General features: G+C 52.7%; 8 protein-coding genes across 8 annotated transcripts; 3 read left to right on the top strand and 5 right to left on the bottom strand.

Moving 5' to 3' along the window:
* Window positions 1–2,230: 2,230 nt before the first annotated feature.
* Window positions 2,231–3,261, bottom strand: A1O1_00326 (prohibitin-2; the record flags this gene model as incomplete). Its single annotated transcript, XM_007721246.1, has 3 exons — window positions 2,231–2,916; window positions 2,998–3,039; window positions 3,090–3,261. The coding sequence occupies 3 exons, from the start codon at window positions 3,259–3,261 to the stop codon at window positions 2,231–2,233; spliced, it is 900 nt and encodes a 299-aa protein (XP_007719436.1).
* A 428-nt stretch (window positions 3,262–3,689) lies between these two features.
* A1O1_00327 (uncharacterized protein) lies at window positions 3,690–4,623 on the top strand (the record flags this gene model as incomplete). Its single annotated transcript, XM_007721247.1, has 2 exons — window positions 3,690–3,738; window positions 3,797–4,623. 2 exons carry the CDS (start codon window positions 3,690–3,692, stop codon window positions 4,621–4,623), a joined length of 876 nt encoding a protein of 291 aa, XP_007719437.1.
* A 625-nt stretch (window positions 4,624–5,248) lies between these two features.
* A1O1_00328 (uncharacterized protein) lies at window positions 5,249–7,237 on the bottom strand (the record flags this gene model as incomplete). The annotated part of the gene is made up of 1 exon (XM_007721248.1): window positions 5,249–7,237. One exon carries the CDS (start codon window positions 7,235–7,237, stop codon window positions 5,249–5,251), a length of 1,989 nt encoding a protein of 662 aa, XP_007719438.1.
* Window positions 7,238–7,859: 622 nt separating this feature from the next.
* Window positions 7,860–9,992, top strand: A1O1_00329 (uncharacterized protein; the record flags this gene model as incomplete). Its single annotated transcript, XM_007721249.1, has 1 exon — window positions 7,860–9,992. The coding sequence occupies one exon, from the start codon at window positions 7,860–7,862 to the stop codon at window positions 9,990–9,992; it is 2,133 nt and encodes a 710-aa protein (XP_007719439.1).
* A 1,004-nt stretch (window positions 9,993–10,996) lies between these two features.
* A1O1_00330 (uncharacterized protein) lies at window positions 10,997–13,058 on the bottom strand (the record flags this gene model as incomplete). Its single annotated transcript, XM_007721250.1, has 5 exons — window positions 10,997–11,304; window positions 11,405–11,666; window positions 11,760–12,896; window positions 12,951–12,976; window positions 13,031–13,058. 5 exons carry the CDS (start codon window positions 13,056–13,058, stop codon window positions 10,997–10,999), a joined length of 1,761 nt encoding a protein of 586 aa, XP_007719440.1.
* A 1,697-nt stretch (window positions 13,059–14,755) lies between these two features.
* A1O1_00332 (uncharacterized protein) lies at window positions 14,756–16,725 on the bottom strand (the record flags this gene model as incomplete). The annotated part of the gene is made up of 7 exons (XM_007721251.1): window positions 14,756–14,946; window positions 15,010–15,348; window positions 15,464–15,718; window positions 15,772–15,916; window positions 15,969–16,256; window positions 16,316–16,421; window positions 16,478–16,725. 7 exons carry the CDS (start codon window positions 16,723–16,725, stop codon window positions 14,756–14,758), a joined length of 1,572 nt encoding a protein of 523 aa, XP_007719441.1.
* A 1,082-nt stretch (window positions 16,726–17,807) lies between these two features.
* Window positions 17,808–19,423, bottom strand: A1O1_00333 (uncharacterized protein; the record flags this gene model as incomplete). The annotated part of the gene is made up of 2 exons (XM_007721252.1): window positions 17,808–19,273; window positions 19,339–19,423. The coding sequence occupies 2 exons, from the start codon at window positions 19,421–19,423 to the stop codon at window positions 17,808–17,810; spliced, it is 1,551 nt and encodes a 516-aa protein (XP_007719442.1).
* Window positions 19,424–21,188: 1,765 nt separating this feature from the next.
* Window positions 21,189–22,848, top strand: A1O1_00334 (uncharacterized protein; the record flags this gene model as incomplete). Its single annotated transcript, XM_007721253.1, has 7 exons — window positions 21,189–21,254; window positions 21,304–21,459; window positions 21,509–21,794; window positions 21,851–21,888; window positions 21,935–22,054; window positions 22,106–22,180; window positions 22,228–22,848. The coding sequence occupies 7 exons, from the start codon at window positions 21,189–21,191 to the stop codon at window positions 22,846–22,848; spliced, it is 1,362 nt and encodes a 453-aa protein (XP_007719443.1).
* Between the last annotated feature and the right edge of the window lie 420 nt (window positions 22,849–23,268).

Raw genomic sequence — 23,268 nt, forward strand, 5'->3', positions numbered from 1 at the left:
TGATGTTATTCGGGCTGTGTTGTGGAGACGCTCAATGCCTCGCGGCCTCGAACAGGGCCAAGTGTCGATCCTGTTCGCATGCTGCTCAGTGTTGTCTGACGAGTATGCAGGGCATCATCATCAGACGCAGTAGAACCCCCGCGCCGTTCCTAGGCACATTTACTTCATAGTCTGGCACTAGGAAGGTGCTCGTTGCTGTCGCAAGAGCTTGGAGAACCGTCATTGATTTGCGCATAGTAAACCTCATGTTGAGGGTTCTGATGCATCGACCAGCACCCAGAGGGACTCAGCCTCAAAGTCTCATGATCTCGTCTGGATGGCACCGTTTCGCTGTCGCCTCCAATCTGCAGAATATCAAAACAATGACTTCAACACAACCGTCTCCTGCGAAAGGGCGGATCTGGGCCCCGTTACGCAGGAGGTGACAACAGCAGCCATGAATCCATCAAAATGATGAAGCAACATCTGAAGCACTCAGTCCCAAGATGGAGGAAATAGTGGCGAGTCGTGATACGCGTGGAGCACCAGCGTTTTCATGACGTTGGGTGCGGTGTCTTTATCGAGGTACAGCGTGAAAACTGTGAGTCGTACAGCTTCGAGAAAAAGGAGGCCGGAAGCTTGAAGGCCACCAATCGATTATCTGGTCAGTTGATGCTTGTTTGTCCCTTCGCCAGGAAGCCTTGTTGGGTCATTGCTAATGTCAGCCGCCATCGTCCCAGCGAGGCCCTGAACCCATCCGTCCAGGCCGGACGGACCATTCTTGGAGATTGTAAGGACGGTCTGATTGAAACATTCGACGAGAGGTTGATGATAGCGTGTCGCCCTTGGTTATACGACCCTACCTTAGTCAACCTCAACTGGAAGCTGCGATCAGTCACCTTCCAGTCCAGCATAAAGTTGGGGCATCACTTCTGTTCATATTATTGGTTCAACATCTGAAGTGGATCACCTTGGCAAGAGCTTAAGTAAACAACCACAGCCTTGTCAGCCTTGTCAGCCTCGTCTGTCAAATCGCACCTTCCACCGGTCCTAGCAAGGCCAACAAGAGATGTCGACCGCCGGAAGAGCTTTCTGAACGCGGCAGCTGCGAGTCACTTCAACTCAGCTGTTCAGCACCTTGAACACACTAAATTCTTGAGGAGCACGGAGAGCCTATTGTTTCGGTGCCGTGGCACATTTGCAGAATCACCTGGCAAGCGATTCGGCAACGGAGAAAGACTAGTGGACAGCTGATGCTTTTCTTCCTGTTGCGCCGACATGTACTTCGACAAACGCAGTCAGAATAAGGCCGGATGATTATGTTGGGCATCCTGCGTGAACGATATCTTGACAAAGCATCCGGGGTGTGACCGTAGGAGTCCAGGGGCGGATTGGAAGCAAAACGCTGGACGGTGGCATCGCCACTTTCAATCACAATATGCTGTCGGTGCGGTGGAAGGTTTGGTTTGTGATGGCTTGCCCACCGTAGTGGGACGGTGGCTTAAGTGCCGAGATGCTGACTATTGAGGACCCTTCACTTTGCAGGCCCATGCCTGGTTGTCTGTTCGTCGCCTGCTTTGCAAATGGGATAGCAAGCGAAGATGACATTGGAAGCCTGCTTTGGAGTGAGTCAAGAATAACCGCGCAAGCCGGGACGTCGGGTCAGCCTAGAGCGTTCTCAATCCTGCGAGCCCGAATTGAAATCTGCTACAGTGCTACCACTAAGACATGAAGTTATGTCAGACCAAGACTGCATTACTTCGAGGAACTATAAAAGCTATGCTGGGGATGCTCGGGGAGGCGGTGCAGGGCAGGGATTTGACCACGCTCCTTCCTCAGATCATCGTGGACGGGTACTGAAGACTGCAGGAAGTTTGGATTCATCAATATTCGGGTGTTGTAAAACCCTTAACAGACTGGCAACTACAGGAATAGGTGTAAAAGGTGGCAACCCGCAGGTCACAGTTACTGGGACATCAATGGATACTCGAAAATAGCCCGGCCTCAAGGTTGGGGGAAAGCCCGATAGCAGAAATGAATATCGAAGAAAACTTCGGTGTGGAACACTTGAGCAGAGGACTGCTGATCCCGTAGGAAATGAGGTTGTAACAAGGACACAGAGAGATGAACTGATCCCGAGTGAAGAATTGTTACATTTTGCGCACTGATCGCTAATGGATATACTAACAAAGTAGCCATGAGACCCATGTGCAGCTACATTAGCCCCGTCTCTGTCCCTTCAAACTCTTTCCTACTTTCTTGCTGTCGGATCCTCGCCAGCGTTGACGTTGAGTCCAAGCCCTTGCGCATCAAGGTACAATTTGTTCTTTCCTCCAGATTCCTGCAGGATGGTTGCAATGTTTCGGGCATTTTCGATTTGTCTCAGTTCCACGTAACTTCGGCTCTTCTTGATCGCATCACCGATCAACTCTGCGGACCGGGCCTCACCCTGCGCGTGAACGACAGTCGCTTGCTTTTCTTGTCTTGCCTTGTCGACCACGAATGCTGCTCTCTGTGCATCCTGCTGTGCAACCTGCTTGGCCTCAACCGCGGCCGTGAACTCGGGAGAGAAGGACATATGCGTTATAGACACGTCGTCGAGCAGAATGTTGAATCGCGCGGCTCTTTTTGTGAGGTTGTCTCGGACCAATCTCGCAACGCTCTCTCGCTGCGTGATGAGCTGACTAGCATTGAACTGCGCCACCACGCTTTTGAGCACCTCATTCACGATTGACGGCAGGACGCGTTCGTCGTAATCGGTACCCAGAGTGCGGTAGATTTGAGGTAACGCCTCGACCCGAGGTTTGGAGAGCACACGGCATGTTATGTTAACCATCTGAAGATCCTTGGTTCCTGTCAAAGAGGCAACGTTCCGCGGTTTCGCGCGTACATCGTAGTCGATCGGTGTCTCGAACCAAGGTAGACGGAGATGTGTGCCTGAATTATGTTAGATCCAGCCCGCCTGTCGCCTGCGTGGCAATATGTACATGCCTTCGTTGTAGATCTCCTTCGAAACACCGCCTATTCTCGTGTATTTGATGGCGCGATGACCACCATCAACTATTTGTTCATCAGCAACCACAGAAGCTGATCAGGCCAGTCGGGCATACCGTTGAATATGGAATTTGAGATGACCACGCCAGCAACACCGAGTCCGACCAAGGCCAGAACACCTCTACCAGCAGCGCCGCCGCCTCCGGGCATACCTCCGAACCCTCTGCCACTGCGCTGCTGCAGCGACCGCTGAATCTGCTGGAAATGCTCTCTCGGATCGTACGACATGATTGAGGACCGCTGACCCTGAAGGCAACAAAAGAGATGAGACGAGGAGGGTAACTGCGGCGTGTATGTAGGCAGACACTTGATGAGCCGAGTCGTGACGATTTCCGTAATATAGACGAATAAGCTAAAGTTGAGCCGCTCCAACTTCAGTAGTTCCAGTGTCAGTGCAGGCTGCACTGCAGGCATGCACCGAACTTTGCGGAGTCGCAATAATGGCTTGGCAACTTCTCCCCCATGTTCGAGTTTCCTAGCAACTTCAACTGCGGTGCAGTGTTGGTTGAAAGAGACAATACATCGACACTTCCTACTACTACTGGACCGCGACATTATCTTACACTTCCACCAGTTCAAAACCTACCTAACTTAGAAGTCCCGCCATCCCTGGGCCTTTTGTTCTTGCATAAAGCTTGACTCCAACACTTTCCACCATGGCGCCAGGCCAGAGTCGCAGTGTGTTCGTGGGTAACATCCCATTCAGTAAGCCTGACATGCCCTCTGTCTCCCGGTTCTCACCAGACTTACTGACTTCTAATAGACCTAAGCGAGGAAAATATCGTCAAGATCCTGAGCTATGCGGGGACTGTGGTCAAATTCAGGCTCATGACGAACCCAGAGACCGGCAAATCCAAAGGCTTTGGCTTCGCAGACTTTCAAGATGCAGACTCAGCAGCCAACGCGGTGCGAAATCTGAACGACTTCGAGATCGACGGGCGCAAGATCAGGGTGGACTGGCCTCACAATAACGAAAAAGATTCGGTCCCTACCAACTATGACCAGACGAATGCTCCAGGCGGTGACGGAATGCAGGCTTCTGGTGCAGGCGCACTTCCTCCTCTCCCAACTGGCGTTGACCTGCCTCCCAATCTCAGATGCACAGATGCCATTTCGCAGACGCTCTCCACCCTCCCACCGCCACAGTTACTCGATGTCCTTACACAAATGAAAGCATTAGCCATCTCCGACCCCGCGAAAGCAACGTCGCTTCTGAAAGCCGCACCGCAATTATCCTTTGCCATATTCCAAGCTCTCATCCTCATGAATCTGGTCGATCCCAAAGTGCTGGCACAAGTGGTTGATCAGGCTGCAAGACCGCCTCAGCCAGCGAACATACCTCCTCCACAACCCACCCCTCAGCAGTATCCTGGATATCCTGTCATTCCTGGACAAATGCCTCCTAGAGCAGCTCAGCCATACGCGCCCACACCGACACAACAACCACAGCCACCGGCCCCTCAGCCTGCTTTGGCTCAGCAAGAGATGATTCAACAAGTATTGGCGATGGATCAACGAACAATTGACTCGTTCCCCCCCACCGAGAGGGCACAGATCATGCAGATCAGAGCGCAAATGGGGGTCAGATGAAATTAGCAAGGCGAAGTTTGCGACTATCCCAACCACACCTGAAATCTCCTCGTCTGGAGGATACCTTGAGAGGTCTATATTTGCATCATCGCCAGGGCTCCCACCGACAAGCCTGTTTGCGTCTTTCATCACTGCCATGCACCTCACTCTTGCGCCGCAATGCCTGGAAGGCCTTCAAAATCAGCCGGCAACGCTACCGCCAGCCTTTTTAGCCTCCCCAAGATTACGCAGAGGCCATACCATGGGATAACCATGCCGTCATCGCCAGGCGCGGTTCTGGCATGTCCGTAGGAAGGAATCGGACTGCCAGTTGTTCGTCAAACACGGCCAGCCTTGGCAGGCCAACTTGTGAAGCTGGAGCTGGAGCTGGAGCTACCTTGGAGGCCGAAATCCTATATCATTCAGCTCCAAGATAGCAGGCAACACTGCTAGAATACACTAGACTGGGGATGAGATGATTTTCTTTTCATCAATGCATACTCAATCTATCTGCGCCTCGTGCAAAACAGCAGGGGTATCAACTCTTTTAAAATCCATCATAACTCGTTTCGTTTCTTTGCTCCCCTGCTACGTCCACATGCTTCTGTCAGCAAAGTTCATGCTCCCACGGCTCCCATTGTTCGTTTCATCCCTTCTCCACTCCACTAGCTGGGCTTGTGCCAATTCCTTCGTCCGTGACGGCAGTCTGTGGCCTCAACGGACTTCCCTTCCGACCATCTTCCCTCTTCAACCAAGAAGCGCGACCTCCGCGCCGCCGATCAGCCGGCACGGGCAGTGGCGATGTCCTAGGCGAAGGCGAGGCCTGGAACTGCGAAGCGGCAGAGACTGACCTGGCGTGAGCATTGCGCGGACTCCACGGGCCAGGTGAGCCGCGCGGTGCAGAGTCGGCCGGACTAGGCTGCGGGCTTGGACTGTAATATTGATAGTCCTCGCCGCGTTTCTTCATCGGGCTCTCGTCGTACGGGTCCCATCCGACACGGCGTCTCGCGTCTGCGCGGAGCGCTTGCCTATACTGCTCATCGCCACCTGCGCCGGTGGAAGCGCTCTCCTCGAGGAAGAAGTTCAGCAGTTCGTCGTTGATGGAGAGATGGGGTTGTTGCTGGAATTGTTGCAGCGAGGTCAGACGGAGAAGGAGCTCGAGGAGCGACAGGGACGTCTTGATCGCATTGACCCATGGCGGAGACTGCTTGGTGCGCAACTCGGTTTGAGACGACTGCGAAGTGATGTGCATGTCCGATATGGAATTAGCCAGCTGCGAAGCTTCACCGTCGACGTCTGAGCGCGAAGTGTCAGCTTCCTCGGTCTCGGATCCTGAGTCGTCCGATTCGGACTCGGCGTAGACCTCGAAGGCGATCCATTCGGGGTCCAGAGATGGTGGGAAACGCCAGGGGTCTCGTTCTCTTTGTTCCAGGTCATCGAAAGGTTTATGCTGCTCGTAATCTGCTGGACCGGTTGTAGAGCCCTCCTCAACGTCAGGTTCGTGGTCGACAAGTTCGTCTCTTTCCATCATCCTTCTGGGAGGCACGGCGTTCAGATCTCGCTTGAGCAGTAAGACGGGATGGTTGCTTTCCATGTCTGCCCCGATGTTGAGGACCTTGCTTGTGTCGGCGTAGAAGATCTTGGAGATTTCATGGATTGGAATCATCTCGCGGATGCCCGCCAGTCTCACGTCGTCAAATGGGCCTGGGCATGGTTGATCTTCCTCGAAATCATGGACGCGGTCATCGTCGAAATCCTCAATGATCATCATCTGATAGGCGTATTCATCGGCACGCGCATCCGCAGGTATGGAATTGCTAGCATCGGCGCTTGGGATCGCGATCGGAGATGATATCTCCACGGATGGTATGGCGTCTGACCCAGAGCCTGTGCCCATTACCATATCAAGAGGAACTCGTCGAAGTTTGACCCTCGCTTTATGGATGACTTCTTTCCACGTCGTCTCCCGGACATCCTCCTCATCCTGTGGGCGGTCGTGGCCGGCAAACAGCATATACACTGTCAAAGTGAAAGTGGGTCCGATTTGCACAGCATGCTGCGGGGACATTTGATATTGAGTGTCTCCAGCCGTGAGGAACGTGCTAGCTTGTAACAGCCGCGATGGAGAGACGGTGTGAGGTAGCGATGTCGACAGGCTCGCTCCTGAGGTGGTAATGGCCAAGTTGATGAGGGGAACCGCATCCTCGATCCGTTCAAGCAGCCTCTTTGTATCCTTGACAAGCAGTCTCATCTCATATTCGATCTGAGGATCTGGCTGTCTGCTGCCTCTATTCTTCCGGTTGACTTTCTCAGAGTCAGCAGCAGTCTGGGCAAACCGTTGACCCATAGACTGAATCTCGATGCGTAGCTCTTTTGTCAATGAAACTGCAGACTCTAGAGCGGTGTTGCCCCGAGCCGCAATCAATTCGATCATATCGATTGCCGGGGAGACAATGCGAATTTTATTCTGGAGACGTTGCTGAAGAGCATAGAGTTCATCTCGGACATCGCTCTTAGGAGCACTGTTGAGCAGCTTTGTGGATTGTCTGATCGCATATGAAGCCGTCAAGGTGACCCCCGAGCGAATGGCATAGTTCATTGCCTGCTGGGTCACTTTGCTCAAGAAGATGTCCATTTTGAGGGTAGATTGACTTTAAGGCAATGTCAAATGCCAGATCTTAGTGAGGAAAAGGAACATGGAGGACAGAAAGACAAGGAGACGGAAGAATGGTCTCTTAACTCTGCATCACAAGCCAGCATGGTAATTGTTCAAACATTGCACCGCGAATGATGTATTCACAGGCGGAGAACGAGTGTAAATCTGAGTCTCTGTGCGTGAATGCCGCGGATGTAAAAGTGAATGAGATACAAGTACCCCTCCATCTATCTGAAAGAGCCTTGTCTGCAACATCGTGGTGCCTGATATACAAACAGACGCCGCTTGAACGAACGTGTCATTCAAAATTTGTCATTTCAACATTTGACGTTATTCCAAAGCCTTGCCAGTGCCAAGACAATCCCCAATCCGGCTTAGCGTAGACAGGCAGCCGCTTTGGCAGGTTTGGCGGGTGAATTGAAGCGCCTGTGAAATATCATGACAAGAATCACAACCCCTCCACCGCACTGCATGCAAAGTCCAAAACCGACACAACTACAGTGCCATTACTCCCATTGCCTGTCTGTCACAGTGTTGGTGATCTGTCAAACGTTCCACAGACCCGACTTCCTTCCAATCGAACCAGTAGCCGTATCGCGAAATGTCAGGCAACTACGATTCATGGGAAGAAGCTGCGGCGCAGGATGAAGACCTTTCAAAGCAGACGCAGAACCTCAATTTAAATGCCAACGCCTTCAGGCCCGGAGCCTCTTCATTTCAGCCTGGTGCTTCCTCCTTCCAACCTGGCCAGGCTTACCCCCAGAATGGCTATCAGAACTACGGCTACGGCCAGCAACAGGGCTATAACCAGTACTCTCAATATGGCCAACAAGGCTACAACCAATATCCTCAATACCACCAGCAGCAGCAGCAGCAGCAGCAGCAGCAGCAGCAGCAACCACAACAAGGCTACGGTCAAGGCTACAACAGTGGTCAGTTTGCTGCTTACAACCAGACACCCGGAGGCTTTCAACCAAGACAGGGTGCTCCTATAAGCATTGCCAAAAAGTCGGATGCCCAGCCTACAGCGGCGCCGGCGCCGAAGCCGGCAGCTCAACAAGCGGAGGCTCCCTCTGCTGTGCCCACCACCGCTCCCTCAGCACCCAAAGCACAGCCAGCTGCAGCACCTCCAAAGGCGAAAGTGTTGTCAATTGGCATCCCGACCTCGACAGCAGCTGCGGCTTCGCCCAAGAAACCCGCCTCCCCCACGACCAAAGAGCCAGCAAAAGCCGAAGCAAAGGCCGAAGCAGGATCCAAAGTGACTGCAGCAAAAGCCGTCGAGAAGACAGGAGAAAAAGCGTCCGGAAAGACTTCTCCAGCACCCTCCTCGGGCAAATCATCTCCCACGCCCGCTGAAGCCAAGAAAATGCGAACTGCAGACGAAGTCGCGCAAGAACAGAGCGCCGATGTGGAAGCCTCGGTCCTGGCGGATATGTACGGAAAAGAGCATGTGAACATCATCTTCATCGGACATGTTGATGCTGGAAAGTCGACTCTGGGTGGGCAGGTCCTCATCCAAACGGGCATGGTGGACGATCGTACCTTGGAGAAATACAAGCGAGACGCAAAGGATGCCGGTCGAGAGACGTGGTATATTTCTTGGGTATTGGATCTGAACAAGGAAGAGCGAGCCAAAGGAAAGACTGTCGAAGTCGGTCGAGGTTTCTTCGAGACGGAGAGACGACGATATACTATTCTGGACGCCCCTGGCCACAAGACCTATGTGCCAAGCATGTTGAGTGGTGCGGCGCAAGCAGACGTTGCGATTTTGGTCATCTCAGCCAGAAAGGGTGAGTTCGAGACAGGGTTTGAAAAGGGTGGTCAAACCCAAGAGCACGCCATGTTGATCAAGACAACGGGAGCCAAGGAACTGGTTGTGGCTGTCAACAAGATGGACGACGTCACCGTACAATGGTCGAAAGAACGGTACGACGAGATCTTGGGCAAGCTGAAGCCGTATCTCAAGAAGAGGATTGGTCTCGAATCGACCTTTTTGCCCATCTCTGCGCAGACTGGCATTGGCGTGAAGGACCGAATTCCTCCCGAGGTGGCAGACTGGTACAAGGGCCCATCCCTGCTTGAGTACCTCGACAACCTGCCGAAGATCCAACGAAACGTCAATGCTCCGTTCATGATGCCGGTGGGCGCCAAATACCGAGACATGGGCACAATGATCGAGGGTCGAATCGAAGCTGGTGTGGTGCAGAAGAACTCGAACTACATTATGATGCCGAATCGAGAAGAAGTGGGCATTGCCGCCTTGTATGGCGAGACCGAGGAAGAAATCCCCTATGCCATGTCGGGTGAACAGGTGCGCATGCGTTTGCGAGGCATCGAAGAAGAAGACATCATGCCCGGGTTTGTATTGTGTTCGCCGAAACGTCTTGTCCACTGTGTCAATCAGTTCGAGGCACAAATCAGCATCGTCGAGCTCAAGTCCATTCTCTCGGCCGGCTTCAACTGCGTCATCCACGTCCACGCTGCGACGGAAGAAGTCACCTTCGCCTCGCTCCTGCATAAACTCGAGCCCAAGACTGGTCGCAAGAGTAAGAAACCCCCGGCATTCGCCGCCAAGGGTCAAAACATCATCGCGCGCCTCCAAGTCACCAGTGGCGGTGGTAAGATCTGCGTTGAGCGGTTCGAGGATTATCCCCAGCTTGGCCGGTTCACCCTTCGAGACCAAGGTCAGACCATTGCCGTTGGCAAGATCACGAAACTGATTTTCGACGAGTAAAGTGGCCACCAAGCTTCTGTCTCATTCACATTCGACGTCCATCTACTGGTCACGGTGTAGGGAGAAGGCAGGACATCGGTGTCGACACCAACTTGAGCGGATGCCCATGACATGATGAACACAACGACCATGACAAAAAAAAGCAAAGGGGAGAGCATCGCCATGGACAGAAGTGGACGGCTGGCCAGCTGGCGAGACCAATTGGCCCAGGACAGGACACAATCAAGCAGATCAAAAGAAATAGACAGACCAGAGCATTAAGAACACCTACATACATTCCATGTGTACCAAGCAATGGGCAGACCACGTCCTGGGGGACTTTTGGTCAGGGGTCAGGGGTCAGGGGCGAGGGGCCAGGTCATTTCGTGTCTGTGAGGGAGGATACATAGGACGGCAATGCGATGAATTGGCATCTGACTTGGAAATTCACCCGCGAGTTCTCTCGATGATGATATTGCGTCCCTTAGTTCGCCAGCATAGTCAGGCGTCTGTCTTTCCGGCGTATGTCCACCTCCGTCTAGCAACACACTGAGATCGATACTGTATTGGTCATAAATCACCAATGAGCAGTAGTCAGGGATTCGTTCTGTGCGTCACAAGAGTCTCGTTGGAATCGGTTATCTTTCCCATCATAAGACCGAACATTTCCTGATTTACAATGTACAATTTACACTTGCCAGAAGCCAGACCAAACAGCTACGCCGTGGCAGCACAGCACAGCAGACCATAGAATCCGGGAAGAGGCTCTTTTTGTTCGTCCTGATCGCAACTGCGAAGAGAGGTAGTAGAAGAAGTAGCAATAGTCAGACATATCTCCTTTCACTGCACCACTCACTCCCTTCCTTTCCCTTTTGTCATCTCCATGCCATTCCATTCCATCGAAAGGGCCTTTTTCTTCCTCGCTCGCTCGCACCAATCAAACCGGGCGCCATCCAATGCACTGCACCCATAGTTTTACCACGCGTTGACGTCGAAGCTGGCCTATATGGTTCAGATTTGACACGTCAGTCGCCCGAACCACACACACGAAAGTAGAACGACGTGCTTCGCGGAAACAGATAGATATAGCATGTGTAAGAAAGGGGGAATGCGGAACATACTTCGTCGAAATAAGTGGTCACGACAGTCCGGTCGGCGAACTTGCGCCCAGCCAGGGCCTGCAAGGCTTTCTTCGCGGACGCGGCGTCCTCGTATTTCAAAAAGATCTTGCCCACGCCCGCAGACTGTCTGCTGCCGCCGGAGGGCCGGGGGATCTTCATGGCCAGGATCTTGCCGTATTTGGAGCATTCTTCCATGACGTCTTCGCAGATTTCTAGTTCACACAGACACACGCGGAAATGGTTAGCACGGATTCTTGTCAAGCCAGCCACGTTTTGGAAACCATCAAAAAAGGGTCGGGGTACTTTAATCACCTTCGTAATCGTCATTGTCGATCAGATCTTCAGGAGTCACCATATTCAACAACTGCAAGACCCGACTCTCCTCGAGACCGTCCGAGGTGGTGCCGGCGAACATGGACATGGCGTTGACGCCCATGTCGAGGCCGGCGGCTTGTTGGTAGCCGATGCTGGCGCGGGTCACTTTGATCGTGTGGCCGGCGAGGTCCATGCCGTTCAGGCCTTCCATGGCGACAGTTGTCGCGGCCGGATCGGCGTATTCGCAGAAAGCGATGCCCTGTAAACAACAAATATCTGGTTAGCAGTTGTTTCGTTTATCTAGTTTGAATTGATGAAGCTTGTGATGATTCAATTCAGTTCCAGAACTTACTCTTGACTCTTGAGAATCCGGTTCTCGAACCAGAACGAAAGCCTTCAACTCGCCGAACGCTTTCAATAATTCGATGACCTGGTCGTCCGTCAGGAATGGCGGGAGGTTGGTGACGGCCAGCTTGTTCGCGGTGTCGGGCACTTCCGACGAGATCTCGCCTTCAGTGTAGGCGCCCTCGTCGGCCGAGGGGACGATGTAGTCCTTCGGTCTGCGGATTTCTAGACCCTTGGGCGCGGCGGTTCCGTTTCCATTGCCGTTGAGCTCGGAATGATGCTCTTCCATCGTGATGCCGTCCAGGGCCAAGGCGACAGTGGCGTCGGATGCGGTTTTGAACTCGACCAACGCGAAGCTTCGGTCTTCGGCAATATTGGCCTGGGCACAGGGGTCGCTGCTCTTGGTCACGTTGAGACCGTTGAGCTGCATGTTGAAGAACTGCACGAGACCGTCCTCCGTGACAGAGGCCGGGAGGTTGTGAACGAACAGCCGCTTCGACTGTCGCGCATTGGACGGTTTGAGCGCGGTGTTATTAGCACTGCTGGAGGGAAGGTTCATGAACGCTTGTAATCTGCTGGGATCCATCTGCTGTTGACGAGGCGCGCCGGGCAGCGGGAACATGCCGGACATCTTTGCCTGTTCGGCCGTGACGTTCTCGTAGCCAGGCGGCTTGATGTCCCATTGTGTTAACCTTCTCTTGCGCTCCAGGATGGGCACGACGTCTGTCAGGTCCGGTGTGGGTTCGCGCTTCTTGGGAGGAGGACTGTTGGTTCGGCGCCCGCGCGCTTGAGCGGCGAACTCGTCGCGGTCTTCCCGTCCGCCGCCATCACGGTCACGTCCACCACCACCGCCGCCGCGGCCACCTCCTCTTCGATCGTCGAAGAGATCGCGATCCCTCCTCGGCGGTCTATCGTCGTCACGTCGGCGTTGGCCCCGGTCTCGGTCCCAGTCACCGCGATCATCTCTTCTGGACCCGTATCTGTCTTCTCGCTCCCGAGCGCGATAGTCCCGGCTGGAGGAATATGTGTCGCCTTCGTAGTCACGTCGCGCCGGTCGGTGGTGTGGGGATCTCGACCGTCTTCGCTCGCCTCGATCTCGGTTTCGGTCGCGGTCTCTGCGGTCGTCACGGTCATACCTCGAACCCTGGGATCCTGTTAGTGCTATTGTATTGGGCAAGTTGTGGGGAGGTGCGCGTACATGATGCTCTCGGGGACGACCCGCGTCTGGTTGACTGTTAGCAAGACTGGAATCCAGATATCATGAACCAGACATCTCACCTCTCGCGGAGTAATTGTCTCCGTTCATGGCGACTGACTGCGTCGAGCTTTTGTGTCTTTCAGAGGCACGACTGACTAGGCCAACTGTGGTGGACTGCCAATGGTGCTAATGGTCAGATCTTGGGAATTGCTGTCTAGCAACCAAAAACAAGAGTGTCTGGGAAATGGCAGACTGGGGAAACAACCAGCGGATCAGTGCAGATGTAGGAAGGCGACATGCGATGCCGTGCAGGTTTTCTCTGATTGTAATGTACCTCGAGGCAGCGCAAATAACTACTAGAAAGTCGCTTCAGGCCAGGTCCTTCTATGCGTGAATCAACCACTGGCACAAGTACGTACAACTTTTTGGCCTAGTACAAAGTAGAGGAAATCTTGCGACGGGTGCACACCTTTTTTGGGAGGAGGGTGATGCCGCCCTATTCTTTCTCCTTTTAACCCAGCCGGGTGAATTGCTCCTCGTACTAGTAGTACTAGTACTTTCACTCAGCTCTACTATGCCTAACAAGGTGAGATATAGGTATACTAGGTACCTACTAACGACTATAACTACTTTACCTTAGGTAGAGATAGCCCCCTAGCCACATACGCGCCCTTGGTAAAAAGCTGAAGCTACTCTAGTATTGCACCCCAGGAGTAAATACTACGTAGTAGCAATAACTGGAGATATCTATCTCACGATTGACACCGTGAGTATACTCCACGCAAAAGGACGTTTTTGTCTTATTTGTGAAGTCAGCGTCAACTACGCTGTCCCTACTATATTTGAAGCAAGTTTTCTGTCTCGCCAAATGAAGCTTTTAAATCGTCAACAAAAAAAATTCACAAAAGCACCACTACTTGGTACCTATACTAAGGAAGCAAAGACAAATTGAAGAGAGTGGGATTCGAACCCACGCGGGATTACTCCCATCAGGAAACGTCCATCTAACTCTGTGCGAAATAGATGCTTGAGTGCTAAGACTACAATGCCTTAACCTGACGCCATAACCATGCTCGGCCATCTCTCCGTAGATTGAGTTTTGAAATTTCGTGACTCTAATATAAATGTCCCTTAAGGAGCAGTGGATTCCATGTCTCACTTAACAAGATCGGTTCTAAAGTGGCCCGCTCTGGGTGTGCGTCCACAAAATGAGCTCGAGCAGAATTACAATTGCTTGAGGCACCTAGACAACAACTTTCAGGTTTAGGAGCGTTGGCTGTTGAATGGGCTGCCTGCTGCGTGAACTCCTTGCGATCATTCTCAACGTTGATATTCACACAGTTTCTGATGTTGAGCGTGAACTGTGGGTTTTCTGTCCCGAACAAGGAGCTCATACCGTTGTCATAGACAGTCCTGGTGCTAGAAGGGCACATCTACTGGGTCCTCCGGGAATGAAGATGACGCTCTCTGGCCTCACATGCATTCGAAGTGTTGGGTATATGGGAGCAGGTCATGACCGTGTCAATCACAATGTCCACAATCGGCACCTCAGTCTCTGCTCTCCAAAGACTGCACAATGCTCTTTGATATTCAATGCATCTTTCGTGAGTGACTGAAGGCAATCCCAGAGCAGACAAAGCAAAAACAAATGCAACGCTGATGGACCGCTGATCCAGTGTAGGCATCTCGGACCGTAATGCATCGCTGCAAATGAACCCGTCACTAGCACCCTGAGACGCTGTTGTGGTGGACACGCAGATGCCCATGTACATATACCAGCCATTTCAGAACTTCCCATCGCTTCATCATAAGCGCACCTCGTCGACGACTCGGATGAACTCGTGGTAGAACTTGACCATCTCCACGAGCCCCTTGACCGGCATCCTTTCGTCGACGGTGTGCATCCGAGTCCCTCGCGGGTCATGGCTAGCACGCCACGGCGACATGCGATAGATCTGCGGTGACAAGTCCCAGTAATATCTGGTGTCGGTATTGCCTGGAACTGCCATCAGTGCCTGCTACGCCAACAGAACAGAACAGATCAGGAAACGATGCTTACCACTGAGCATTTCAGGGGCAACGACCACGGTGTCGCCAAACACACCTTTGATGGTACCGGCGAGCCATCTGAACCTCGGATCTTCCCAGTTTGAAACGGGAGACGATTCAAGCTCGTACTGGGCTGCAAGGATCAGATCTCCGCTATCATTGATGCCATTGCATTTGAGGGAATTCTTTTTGGCCGGCCTCCGTTCACCAAAGGCGTCGAGCCTGAAGTCCCACTTGTCGGCCCATGGAGCAAGGAGCTCGACGTAGTGACTCTTGACGTCTTGCACCGAGTCTTGGATTGCGATTCGATGGTTGATGAGGACGGCGGCACTTTCTGGAAGTGAGTTGACTGGATATGTTGTCTTGTCAGCCTGGTACCTCAAATAGCCAATGATATTAGACTGGCGATGGTGAATGATACCAAGGTCAGGAATCAGGAATCAGGAATCAGGATCTGCTCCTACCTTTATCCCCACCTTGTATCACATCCACCGCTGTTGATGTTCTGATCATTGCCCTTCGTTCGCGGTCTGCATCCATATATTCAAGAAGCTTCTTGGAAGACTGAGCACTGAGTATAGCTTCTCGTAAGTCTCCAGGCATGCTCTGGGATAGAAGCGCCGCTTGTCGAAGGAAGGTCAATGTCGGGTTTTGTCGTATCAGCTGGGACTTAAAGGCATGGTCTTCGAGGAGCGCGATGACTTGGGCTAGGAAGCCAACTGTCGCATTGTCAGGACATGCTCTTCCCAATATCTGGCAGGTGGGTACGAACTTGCAGTGTGATCTGGCGGCGTGGAAGAATGTCCACCAGGGAGCCTGACCGTGACCGTGACATCGACGTAGCCCTTTTCCGCTGTTGCCGGTAAGGCAAAGTCGGTGCCGAACCGGTGCTCGATGCCGGCGATCCCTTCGTCGAACTGGAACCCGATAAGTACGAAAAGTCTTTCGTTCTGGTGGCAAGCAGCATACAATCATTTCCAGTCCGTTCTCTCCATATCTCCCCCTCAACGTCTCAGCGAGACATCGCGCGCCGTAGCTTTGGTCGGCGCCACCTTCCTCGTCGAACCCGACTGCGACGATTAACGTCCGATCCGGCCTGAAATTGCATTGAAGCAAACAATCAATGGCCGTCAGCATGGCTATCAAGTTCGACTTGTCGTCCTCTGAGCCACGTCCCCAGATGAATTCGCCGTCATAGTGTCCGGAAAATGGTGGATACGTCCACTCCTTGGAGGTCGAATCTCCAGCTGGGACAACCTGATAGTGTCGGGTCAGTTGAGAACGACCCCGGGAATCTCTCCCTGGTTTGCACCTACATCGGAGTGTGCCATAAACAGAAGGGGCTTCAGGGTTTTCTCAGAGCCTTGCCACGTATACAATAAGCCATGTTCGTTTATTGTCTCCGTTGTGAGTGCTTGATACCTGGAAGCGGCGTGTCAGCACATCCTGCAAGCATGTGGGCGACGGCAAACGCTCACACTCTTGGAAATGCCTTCTTCAAGTAAGCGGAAAATTCGAAAAAGATCTCCCACCGCGGATCTTCGCCCACAGGTCTCATGCCATCATACGTTATGGTAGGGACTCGGACAGCTCCGGCCAGACGTTGAGCAATAGTATCTTGGAAATCTGGTGATTGGAATAAAACGTCGACGTTTTTCTCTGTAATGTCCTGCCGTCTCCTGGGGTGCAGCACAGGAGGCTGATGAAAGTGTCGATCCAGAACCATGATCACCAGCTCGTATCCAGACAGCTCAATGGCATACTCTCCGACCAAGCGGTAAAGTCACCTCTGCATATGCTGACTTTCTGCCAACGTGGACTGTATCATAGATCATATATCATCTGTCTTTTTTGAACAATCATGAAACGGTAGATGGGATGTTAAAGGTATGCCCCAGCTTCGGATCGTAACTTGCATGATGTTCACAAGTCGTCAACAAAGTGCCCGGTCTAGCATCCATCTGCCGACACTTTGAAGTCCAGATCGGCCAAGGGCCGTTCAGCAGTATGTGGAGTAACGATAACGGGACGTTTCTCTCGTGGTTGAAAGAAAACCCGCGCGTCCGTGGTGATACAGTGAGTGTGTAGCGGACACCAATTCGATCGAGTTCCTCTATCCATCGAAGGGGGAGACCCCTGTTCTCACTTCGTATGCCCAATGGAGCAGGTCACCGACAATATCACCACTCACCAAGCCGTTGGTAAGGGACGTGATATCCACAACCTGGTGGACAATGCGCGAGCTTGACTACCGTTCTACCTTCTCACGATTCTCTTCCGAATACCTTGTTATGGTATAGCCTTGTCCTCCCTCGCACTGCTTGATTGGACAGCTCCGCGCGCTGATTGATGCCTCGGGACATTTTTCTTTCTCTCATGTAAATAAACAGTATTGATGTATTGCTAGAGCGTAACGAGGTTCAATGATTATCCTGGATGCACATAAATAAAAGAGCTAGTCTCGCACTGTGAACGCCAGGGCTTGCCCTATGGGTGACCTGACTATGACTATATATAGGTCACATTGAAACATCATATCAAAGAGAACCAAAGCGAAGATATAGCTGTCCAGCCGAGCCAAAGACCATGGTTACGGTGCAGCACACGTCCGACCCAAGAACGCTTTTCGAAGCAACCGTGACATCCATCGTTGGAGCCATGGAGCTGAACACAGTTCGGCAAGAACTCTCATGAAGTCGTGTTCGGACGTGGGAATTTTCGGGACAGAATGTTATAACACCTCCGACGAAGGGAGGTCATATTGCAAGCCTTGTCCAGCTACTCGCCGATGACCACGGTCGTCCACTTTCACACTGCCAGAATCGGGTTTCCGTTGGCGCTATAACGGCGTGCCAATTCAAGCCAATCGTGATCTTCACACGACCAAAGATCCTTCAAGAAGTGAAGGATCTCCAAATAGTGCTTGAAGCCCATACACCTCGCAATACCTTCGTACAGGTTGGCTACGAACGTTTCCCTTTCCCGATGGCCTCGGCATTCGGTTCCGGCGATGAAGACAGGCCACGGTAGGTTCTGTCTGCAGCTGGCATGGTCTTCAAGTTGACTCAGCCGCTCAAACAATACTGTGGCGGAAGCACTGACATCAGCGGCATCGACATGACCTTGAAAGAGGCATCTGTAAGTATACAGCAAGCCCGCGTGATGGTATATGTCGACGATCCGGATGAAGTCCCGCCGCCTGGCATCCCAGCACAGTTCTAATAGTCCGGCAGCCATCAAAGTTGACCCTCGAGCCAGTTCAAACCGAGCCCTGGCATCGGCGGGCGACCAGGGGAGCCTACGGACGCCTGGTTCGGTGGACGAATCGCTTCCCCAATGTTGCCAAGACATGACCGTGATCTGTTGCAGGACGGACAGGTACTCAGAAAAGATGTGCTTGGAATGGTCAGGGGCGGGCAGTATCGCTCCTCGAGTGCTCAAGGAATTGAAGGACGTGGTGGAGGCCAATATGTCGTAGATTGAGAGTTGATTTCTCAAAAAATTGAACAGGTCATTGTTCTCACGATTTGTCGTTGCAAGAGCGTTCACCAGCGTCCGGGCGGCCTGCCGGTGGGAGTCCGCCGCAATGGCCCCTGACTCCGATTCTGCCATCTCATAAGATGCAAGCGTCAGCATTGAAGCGAGCATCCAAACTGCAGTATCGACATCTATCTCACTGGCCAGATCAAACCCGTCAGCGAGACGGCCTGTGACCTGTCGGATCTGGCTGGAGATCATCGTGACCGCTGCATCGCGGGCACGAGCAGAAAAGTCTGACTCGACGTTGGTTGTGACAGCAAGATGCTGTGCAGAAATAGCCAGAATAGCGAGTAGGAGCACCGGCTGACGATTGGCGAGAGGTAACACTAGGCGGCGGTACTCATTCTTGTCTGAGTCAATCCATACCATGAGGCCTGCAATATTCTGATCGTAATGCTCTAACAGGCGAAGTCTAGTAGCCGGCTCAGGGAACCCCGGGAACAGCCTCTCCAGCGGATCGATGAGCGAGGCCGTCGGACGAGGTATGCTTTCAGTCTCTGGAGATTTGGTCGCCTTGGGAAAAGGTGGGTTTTTGGACGAGGCACTGGGCTTCACCGCCTTTTCGACATACGGCGTCGTTCGGCCTTTCAGATGGCCACGGACGGCTACACCATTGGCCCACCTCAGTCGAGGGCCGTAGCCAGGACAAGCTAGGCCCTTTTTCGAGCATTTGATGCACAATGGGAGAGAGCGGTCGCATCGAATTCTCCGACGTACGCAGGTAGGGCAGTCTTCTATACTGTCAGCTTAATAATTAATATCAGTGAAGGCTCCCATGTGGGAGGCTGCAAGATTGCACCTTGTTGGCCCGTTGCGGTCGCGGCCGGGGGAGGCGCTTTCATGTCAGCACCAAGCTGAGTTTGAGCCATGGGAGGAGCCGCCATGCTGACTGCTCTGGTCGAGGCCGATGGTCATATCGGGACGGATATTAGACTGGAGGACAGAGAGCACTATCCGACCGCAAACGACAGAATTCCTCATGCATGTCTTGACGGTCAGCCAAGTCGACTTGCTCTTGTCTGCAGAGTTGAACTGCAGTGTTAGCCGAGAGTCCGTCTTGGTAGAGCACCGTGGAGGGAGAGTGATGATGAAGCTTATCGTGCCAGCAGTTCTTCTACCGCTAGATGGACTGTAGTGCAGTGGAGAGTTTGCTTGCTGAGTAATTGCACGTGACAGAGACTTTGCCTGCGGTGGGGTCAACAAGCTACAAACGTGTCACAACGCAGACTGCGCTCTCCAAAGGTCATTTTTCCACTGGCTGGGCTGTTTTGATAGGGAAAAGAACACGCCATGTTTTTCTGACCTATTATTTATTATCCATTAGGTCGTGGCCCCATCACCTAGCCAGGTTAACAAGGCCCAAGGCGTGGTCAGAGAAGATCTCATTGTTGACATTGATTGTTGCCCTACCTTTCGCAAACGGTCCTCCACTCATCGAATTTCTGTACGTCTAGACGGGAAGCGCCTTTGAGGTATTGTGTCCTCGCGCAGTCCATCCGTAAAAGTAACACATTGGAAGACTGTCTGGAGATCCTAGCGAATATAAGAGTCCAAGTCCTTCACATGCTTCCAGAATCTGTTCCTCAGCGCAGTGATCAGCAAGGAGGATGATCATATGAAGCAGGACGTTTTCTGCTTTTCCCATCAAACGTGCACAACACATGCTCGCGACGACATAAACAACCAGAGGAAAGAGATGGCCGGTGGTGTCGCTTCTATCTGCTAGAGACGCCGGCAACCACAACCTCAGGAGACGAGTCGTCGACCGCTTTGCGGAATGGGCACTGGCCAGCTTCTGGTTTGTTTGACCACCCTCCCCCGCAGCACGCTGGCCCTGACCCTGGCTCGAGGGAGGACCCTGTTACCTATCCTTTGGCCTGTGATAACATAGCGGCGAGGCGGCTGTCGAGCCACGGCTTTCTTATGCCCCGATAACGATATCTGCGTTCTCCTACTATCATGGACTCCGCCCATCCAACACGGTCGACAGTGGAGTACTGACAAGTTAATGCTAGGTTCATGCCACTAGGCCTCCTTTGGCAGCAAGATTGAGAATCTCGAGAACCACGGGTCCCACTTCATCTGGGGTCATCTCGAGCAGGAAATCTTTCTTCCCTCTTGTACCCTTTATCCCGGCATAGTCTGACTCCCTCGAATGGTGAACCTCTCCTACACAAGGAGAGACACTGTTGTCCCCTTCCATGCATCGGAATCCTCCTACAAATTTCTCTTCTGGCGCGAGAAACTCGTTCCCGCAGCACCTGGTGGAATAGATTGAACGGCAACATGGAGCCGGAGAAGCAGGACACGGCCATCATCAACAGCGATGAGGGTCAACTCATCAGCCTCGGTGTCAAGCCGCAGCTCAAGCGAACATATACCTTTTGGAGCTGTAAGAGCCTGGCCATTACCAGAGTTATGACAAGGCTGGACGAATCTGACCCGCTATAGTGATGGCGTACCAGACTACAATTCTCTGTTCCTGGAGTTGCAACATTGTCATGTTCTCATACGTATTCACACTTGGCGGCCCTGTCTGTCTGGTCTGGGGAACGTAAGCGTGCAATGCAGACAACTCCGGAAAGACGCAAGCACTGACCCGAAAGGACTTTATGTAGTCTTGTTGTTACAGTTGGTCAACTCTTGGTCATGGCATCGCTGGCCGAATACTGTTCCCTTTGGCCTACCGCTGGCGGTCAACAATTCTATACACAGGTGACAGCTTCCCATAACAGGTACTGGATAGTGACTGACACTCGACCAGGTCGTTGCACCTCCAAAGTACCGCAGGTTCCTGTCTTACGTCGTTGGTTGGTGCGTACTGGTGGGCGAGATCTCAACGACTAGCAGCTGTGCACTGAACAGCGCAGACATCGTGGCTGCACTGGTCGAGATCATACATCCGGAGGTACATTGGCATGTAAGGCGATTTCCAGGAACAGTTCGTCCCCACGCACTGACTTCGTTAGGCCTGGATGACCTGGTTGATCTACACCGGATTTCTCATTGCGCCCACTATCTCGAACTTCTTACCCAGTTACATGCCGAAATTGCAACTCTTCGGGGCGTTCTTCAATATCTCAAATGCGCTCATCTGGGTGATTGTATTCCTGGTCATGGCCGATAAGAACAGCTCCAAGTTTGTTTTCACCGAGTTTCTCAACACCTCAGGGTGGACCTCGAAAGGCTGGGTCTTCATCCTCAGCATGTACGTCCCGATTTATGGCCTCTATGGGACTGATGGGGTGATGCACTGTAAGCGTGGCAATTTCAGCTACATCAGCTGGACCCGAAGCTGATTGTCATGTTAGTGGTCGAAGAAATGAAGGACGCTTCTCGTGACGCTCCCGTAAGTTGTCCCCATCTGCTTTCATATCTATGCTCATCGAAACAAGCGAGTCATGATGTGGTCCATGCTGTGGGCCGGCGTCACTGCCTGGCTTTCAATGATCGTCATGTGTTACACTGTTGGGCCCAACTGGGAAGACTATTTGGAAGCCACCTCCTCCTACGTGGTGAGTACCGCTCTACGGTCGGATCAAGAAGTTATGCTGACACTTTCGCAGGCGTGGTTCATGGATGTTGTGGACTCGACCTACGGGGGTGGCATCTGGTGTGCCATCATGATGATGGGTTTGAACGTGAGTCCGAGCCTCCCACCCGGCTTCATGGACTGACAATATTGTAGTATCTGATCATCGTCAACATCAATGCTTCTGGTTCTCGACTTACATGGTCGATGGCCCGCGACCGAGCGTTTCCGTTCTCCGACTATTTTGCCCAAGTCAACGAGCGTTTCATGATGCCGTTGCGGGCCCTAGTCGCCTTTCTAGTGGCCAACTTGCTCATTGGCCTTATCGTGCTAGGGAGCGATCTGGCCTTCTATGCCATCATCTCTGGTGGCGGCGTCACCTTGCAAGTCTCTTACTGCGTGCCAATATTGTGTGTGGTATGGAAAGGCCGACAGCACCTACCTCCCCGCCCGCACTTTGATCTCGGTCGCTGGGGATATGCTATCAACATTGCCTCTTTACTCTGGAGCATCATTGTCGTCTTGTTTTACGTCTTTCCACAATATGTGCCTGTCGCTGGAGCAATCGAAAACATGAATTGGGCGGTAGCCATCCTTGGCGGAGTGGTGCTCCTCGGAGGCGCTTACTGGATCGTCAAGGGAAGGCATGAGTACTTGGTTCTCAGGAACACTATTCTCGATGAGACAGTTGTTGTCCATGGGGATGCCGTACTCACTGGCAGGGAGGCAGCAGCTACTTTTGGGCACTCCAGAACAGAGAAACAGATAGGACCTTGATATGCCACGCTCTCCAAAGTGGGCTTTGCCTCGGCCTCCAGTCTTCCCCCGTCAGCCTGTCTGGCCAGCGGCTCCGGCTGAGCGTTGTTTGAGCACCAGTGTGTTTTTGAATCCTCGCGAGGCAATATAGATGCTCAAAAGAGGTGCTTGCCGATCCTGAGGCCGACGGGCTCGTCATGTCGATCAGCGATATTGTCCAAGCGTTCTTTTGGCGTGTTCCTGTTAGTTCACGATATCGCGTGGCCAAAGAGATCCGAGACGCCACTTTTGGGCCCGATGAAATGTCAATCCTGGAGCTCCCTATCGATGGTCGTCCCTACTTCTCGACGTTGCTGCCATCATCGTATGTATATGGGGAGTATGCTGATCTTAAATCGACTTGGCATGCCGACCGGGGAGTTGTGGCATTGAGCACGACGC

This window comes from Capronia coronata (assembly GCF_000585585.1).
Source record: "Capronia coronata CBS 617.96 chromosome Unknown acBCG-supercont1.1, whole genome shotgun sequence".
In the NCBI taxonomy this organism is placed as follows: domain Eukaryota; kingdom Fungi; phylum Ascomycota; class Eurotiomycetes; order Chaetothyriales; family Herpotrichiellaceae; genus Capronia; species Capronia coronata.